Source organism: Barbus barbus (assembly GCF_936440315.1).
Source record: "Barbus barbus genome assembly, chromosome: 38".
NCBI classification, from domain to species: Eukaryota; Metazoa; Chordata; class Actinopteri; order Cypriniformes; family Cyprinidae; genus Barbus; species Barbus barbus.
The window spans coordinates 17,733,484-17,740,086 of record NC_136716.1 but is presented as its reverse complement, the minus strand read 5'-3'; the positions used below and the strand labels follow the sequence as shown (position 1 = coordinate 17,740,086).

Genomic DNA, 6,603 nt, shown 5'->3' with positions numbered 1-6,603 from the left:
GAAAGGAAGTAGAGGGCTCACGGTTGTTATGACACTCTCAAAAAGAGCTTCAGGTCAGCTGTGCATTACACTGAACACACCTTGGGTCTTCCTCAGCCAGTGAAGATTGATCCTGAGAGACAGACAGACAGACACTTGGACTCACAGTCTGCGGCGACTACAGACAAAGGTCAAAGGAGTCGAGAGAGACATATACCTGGCAGGCTGTCAGGATGATGCAGCAGATTCTTCAGGATATGTATATAGAGCCTGACCTGTTGAATGAACTCAACGAAGAGCAGAAACAGATCCTCTTCTACAAGATTCGGGAGGAGCAGGTGCGACGCTGGAATGAGAGGGAGAGAAGAGATCCAAGCCATGCTGTGAAAAAGAAGAGTGAGTACAGGGTTCATTTTGTACCTTTATTTGATAACGTCTACAAATGAAACATTAGTGTTTTAATATAGTGGTTATAAGAAGTATTTTGACATTTAAGGTACTCTTAAAAATGTATGTCTTTGTGTTAGATCAGTGGTTTTCAAACCTGTCCTGCAGGAACCCCTGCGCTGCACATTTTGTATATCTCCCTAATCAGACACACCCAATTCAGTTCTTGCAGTCTCTACTAATGAGCTGATGAGTGGAACCAGGTGTGTGAGATGATGGATACATACAGAATGTGCAGGGCAGGGGGTCATCCAGGACAGGTCTGAAAACCCCTGTGTTAAAAAACATATTACCAAACCAAGTGGCATTTATTAAAGAAAGATAACACAAGCACATTTTTCAAAACAAATCTTAGTCCTGAGAAAAGATTTAGCACTATTTGGTTTTAGATACCATTTATTTGTTCATTTGTCATCATTAGTAATGCAAAATTATGCTCTAAATTCCGTATAGGTTATTATGCAATGCATGATCACATATACATTATGTCCTATAATATTCTTTGATATTCATATATACAGTACACTACCATTCAGAAGTTTGCATTCACTAGGGCTGCATTTATTTGATCAAAAATACTTAAAATTATTTTCTTTTTTAATATTTAAAAATTTAATTTATTTGTGTGATGGCAAAGCTGATTTTTCAAGTGTCATTATTCAAGTCTTTTAATCTTTTAATATGCTGATTTGGTGCTGAAGAATTATTTCTTATTATTAGCAATTCTAAAAACATTTGAGAGGTTTAATATTTTCTGGGGACCCGTTTCAGTATTCTTTGATTAATAGAAAGTTCAAAAAAACAGCATTTCTTTGAAACAGAAATATTTTGTTACTGTCACTTTAGACCAGTTTAATGCATCCTTGCTGAATATAAGTATTAATTTATTTTGATCATCATGAGAAATATTTCAATTTAGTATTTTAAAAGTTCTAATTATTTTGCCCTTTAAAGTAGTCATCATAACTTTTTTTTTTGTGTTCCATTAGCCTCATCAAATGAAAAATGCAGATATAATGATTGTTTTAAAACAGTTTTGAAAACTTCCCCAACCTCCCTTGTTTAGACAAACAGATATAGTCCCACTTCAAACTCCACAGAACCAATGTTGCTGCGTAGGTCTGGTTTGAATACTGAAAGGCAGCATTGTGCTGACAGCACCACAGTGTTAACACTTTCTTGGTAAATCAGTCTACAAATGGTGTGTAGTCATCTCTGCATACTAAAGAGGTGTAGGAGAAAGAATTTCAGAAAGTACATCTATAAAACGACACACTTCAACTTTAAGGCAGTGGTGCAAATGAGCAAGATTAGGTTTACATCATACTGCAAGAGCAATCTTACTGCATCAAAGGGCGTCACTGATTGTGTCTGTGAGCTGACAGGTAATGTCCCCTTGTTTTCAAAAGTTCTTACATTATCTTGTTCAGTTGTCATGTTCCCGCAGCGTACAAAGGATCCCAGTAGGATAATCTCTTCTAGCTTTGTTGCGCCATCTGAGTTATTTTGTCATTATCTTATCTGAATATTGTCTGATGGGTCTGAAAAGTAGAGGAAATATGTTTTTTTTTTTTTTTCATATTTGCCATTTACTGTCTTTTCCTAGGCGACCGCAGAGGCATTCAGTGGCTTCTGGGCTCAGATGGAGAGGTGTGGGTATGGGTAATGGGGGAGGCCCTGGGGGACAAGCCCTTTGAAGACATTGTGGAAGAACTGATGGAGGAGAGAGCCAGGAAGCAGGCCCAGCAAGAGGTGCAGGAACTCCGGTGAGAGAATCATGGGACAGGGTCAAGGGAAGGGAGCAGTGGGACATTAGGGTGGGTGAAGATTGACAGATGTGATTCAGCTAAAAAATGAGAGAAAGAGAGAGACAGAGAGAGAAGGGAGGGGGCAGGGTAATAATGATAGAAGTACAGAGGGATGGAAAGTGCATCACTCAATCCCTGCTGAATTTCCTGAGGCGTGTGAAGGAGGCAGAGATTGAAAAGAAGTTTCGAGATGTCATGGCGAAGGAAAAGGCTCGCTTCGTGGCAGAAAAATGGAAGGTGGAGACGGATGACAGAAAGGCAGCCAAGCAGGAAGAAGAGGAAGATCGCATTAGAGAGGAACTGAAGGTGGGTTTGGCTGGAATATGTTCTTTTGAGTATATGACAAAAACACAGAATATTTTATGCATCTTTTGAAAGGGTGACAGTTCTAAACAAAACATCAAATACAGCGTCATGCCTCGTGTTATCAGATATTAAAGCCAACTGGATTTTAAAAAGTACACTTGTCCTCATTAAAAAGTTTTACAAATAAAGACATGAATAGTGCTTTTGAAAAATACATGGAAAACTCACATTTCTAAAACCTTTGCTTGAGGCTGAATCCAGTCATGCATTATCAGACATCTGTCTAATTAGCCAGCGCAGAAAGAGTACAACAACAAAAATTAGAGTATACACTACAACTAAAAACATTTTTTACTTGAAATAAAATAAATATTTCCTGAAATAAAATAATGCATAAACATTTTGTTTCAGCTAGTTTCAAAGCAACAATTATTATTTTTGCTTAGTTTAACTTGATGTACTAAAAAAGCTAAAACTACATTAAAAATGAATCAAAACTATACATTGAACTATACACAATGAATAAAAATGACAAAAACACCACATAATTATTAAACCTTTAACTTAAAATAAAACGCAGATATATAAAATAACAACAATTTGTATTAATAAAATTGATAGCAGTGTCTCATTTCTAAAAAACACTGGTTGGTCTCATTAACACGTCTTACGCATACATATATTAATAATCACTCATTTATTTTTTTCAGTCATGGGTGACTGCTACGTATTTTAAATACTTTTAAAGTACCCTTCATAATAAATGTATAACCCCCTAAAAAAATAGTATAACAATCATGATCTCAGTGGCTCAATTGTGATAAGAGATCCAATAGTTAAGGGTCCTTGCATTTATTCATCAACCAGGCCTTTAATCATAGTCTCATAATAGAGATTGAGGTTAATTAGGCTTAATTACTATGTGTTCCATGTTCTGAGAATGAATTATTTAAAAGTTGGCAACCTCTCATAATGTAGATAGTGATCTATGAGACTCAAGGCCAACATTTGTACGCCTGATCTATAATGGAGTTGAAAGCACTGATGTTTGGGTTAATGACATTGTCCACCAAATTAATCATTTATATTTGAAGTTTAATGGCACCGAAAATGAGAAAACTAAAGCAAGCCGGGACGAAACTTCTGTGCCTTTGTGTTAGCTAGGGCTGATTCTTTCTCCTTTTTTCACAGAAATGTGAGGAGGAAGAGAGACAGAGAGGCGAGGAAGAAATCCGCCAAATGGAGGAGAGGAGAGCAAGGGAGCTGTACATCTCTCTGAAGCAGGAGGAAAAGAGGAGCAAGCGAGATGACAAAGAATGGCAGGAACAATGTGAGAGAACAAACGGAATGGGAAAAAAAATGTAGTTTGGCTGCTCTAATACAAAGTAGCTTATTTCTATTCAAATTCCTCTCCGCTTCCCACAGTGCGACGCTCCAAGGCGGCGGATGAGGAGATGAAGTGCAAGGCACGGCGGGCTAGAGATGAATACAAGCGCCAGTCTCTGCGGGCCATCGAGAAGGGTCTGGTGGCTGGACTTAGTGGCCTGTTCCATAAGACACATCTGAATGGATTGGATGACAACCGACGGCACGGCACGGTCATTGAACATCCGACCCCTCCAGCTGAGACCAGCCATTCACCCGCAGCTAGTTCTGGTCAACTTACCTCAGGCCATTACAGGCACAGACAACGACGTTACTGCAGTCCAGTCACACAGTCGCTCGCAGAATGGTAAAATCAATAATCAAATCAATAATAAATGATCTCTACCATATCCCATTTATTTTTTGCAAGTGTGATATTGTTCTTATGGAACAAGAAGTTAATATAGAGGAAATTACATTTCGGACAAAACATACCGCTCACATCCGCTCACATACTTTGGTCTGTAATGGCAGAAAGTGAAACAAATAATGATTTGCATGCTTACTAAACATCACAATACTGTCTTCCATTGGCTTTCAGCCCAGTCTGGATTCGTCCACCCAGGCCGAACTCTCGTGAATCCATTATCCGCTGGTTTAAAGAGGAGCAGAGACCGAGACGAGCGGGATATGAGCGAAGCAGCAACACCATCGCGCCCTGGTTCCACGGTAAAGACGGCTAGAACGTTCCTAAGGCCCTTCCCAGCTCACATCAGGGCTTTATTACAAGCATTACGCTTGACACTTTGACCTTCACACAAGAAGCAGATAGCATCATGGTAGGGTGATTTAATGAGATTGAAACTAACAATAAAAGGAACACAAACTATAAAATCAAAGGACACATCACATGGGGGTTGACATTTTGCTGAGTAACTTGATGCAACAGAAACATTGACAATTTCAGAAAAATAATTGGCAAATAAATGTCAGATAACAGCAAAAAGTATGACAAATTCTTTAAATATATAAAAACATCTAAGTTTGGGATTAGTACGTTTTTGTTTTTAAAGAAATTAGTAGTTTTATTCCACAAGGGCACGTTAAATTGCTCAAAACTTTCAGATAATCAAAGAATCCTGAAAAATGTCATGATTTCCACAAACATATTAAGCAGCACAACTGTTTTTAACACTGATGATAATAAGAAATATTTCCTGAGCACCAAATCAGCATATTAGAATGATTTCTGAAGGATCATATGACACTGAAGACTGGAGTAATGATTGCTGAAAATACAGCTGTGACATCAAATTAATACATTGTATATTAAAATATATCAAAATAGAAAAAAAAAAAAAAATTAATATTTGACAATATTACTGTTACTGCATTTTTGAGCATTTGAGACTTAATTACAAGTTATAGATCTTACTGACCACAAACCTTTGAATGGCAGTAGATTGACAGATGAAAGAGGCAAAAGAGGCAAAATCATGTATGAAAAATTACAAGCATAGATGGAAACCAAGAAAAAGACTGAAAAAGATTGCAAAAGATTGCAAAGACACATCATGAAAACTGTCCGTTAACCATTGACTGCACTTCAAAAGGTCAGTGGCAAGCGGGATCAGTTGAAGTTAGAGTTGAAATTGTTTGAACTTCAAGTAACACATTACAGCGCTTGACCGGTGCTAGGGTACCGCTGATGCACTCCAAAGAGTTCAATGCACTGGGGCGACGTTGACAGGAGTCACGTAAAAAAGCCTCTGATGTATTTTTTAGAAATGGACTCAGAAGTCACAGTTTAGTGGGAACGGGCAGTAGTTTAGTGGTTGCAGTGAAGGAAAGACATCGATTAAATCGAGAAAATAATAATGAAAGAGACAGAGAGAGGAAAAGAGAGGCAGACAGAAGAACTCAATAATTCACTGCTTGTGCCAGGATGATTGGAGCCGCAGTGTGTGGCCTCTGATTGGACAATGATAAGATTAACGGCCATCTGAGTGACGCCATTCGTCCAGGAAACACGAGAGTGCTGCCAGCGTCACTTTAAGATCAGAGCACAACACCTGCACTTCCAGCCACACTCTCACTCAATCTCTCTCCATATCTGCCTCATCCCGTTTCCAGCTCTCCATCTGTCTTTCTCATTGTCACTCGTCTCCTGCCTCTGCAGGAATAATATCACGGCAGGAGTCAGAGGCTTTGCTAGCGAATGCAGCAGAGGGCTGTTTCTTGGTCAGAGTGAGCGAGCGGATCTGGGGCTACACGCTGTCCTACCGCACCACCTCGGGCTTCAAGCACTTCCTCGTTGACGCATCGGGTGACTATTACAGCTTCCTAGGTGTAGACCAGAGCCGTCACGCCACCTTAGCTGACCTCATCGACTTCCATAAGGTAAGCTGGAACTACAGAATAGTACTACTGTCGTAGCGTGACTGACAAACATGCTCATGAGGCGATTGCAGACCCCATGGGTATGAGGAACATAGATGTGGCGAGCACACCTGTCCTTCCATCTGTGCGTTTGATGCAGAAGATTGATAGCATTACCCCAGGACTGATGTTGGTTTTGTTGGCTGATGGTCTGCTTTTCCTGCAGGAGGAAGTGATCACAACATCTGGAAGAGAACTACTCCAGGATCCCTGCAGGCCGAGAAGCTCCACGGCTGACTATGAAGAGCTTTGTCTGTGA

The 6,603-nt window shown here is 39.5% G+C and overlaps 1 protein-coding gene across 1 annotated transcript; it reads left to right on the top strand.

Annotated features, from left to right (window-relative positions):
* Positions 1 to 212: 212 nt before the first annotated feature.
* Positions 213 to 6,603, top strand: LOC306858148 (SH2 domain-containing protein 4B-like; the record flags this gene model as incomplete). The annotated part of the gene is made up of 8 exons (XM_079398547.1): positions 213 to 375; positions 2,033 to 2,192; positions 2,387 to 2,540; positions 3,732 to 3,870; positions 3,966 to 4,272; positions 4,507 to 4,634; positions 6,085 to 6,305; positions 6,511 to 6,603. The coding sequence occupies 8 exons, from the start codon at positions 213 to 215 to the stop codon at positions 6,601 to 6,603; spliced, it is 1,365 nt and encodes a 454-aa protein (XP_079254673.1).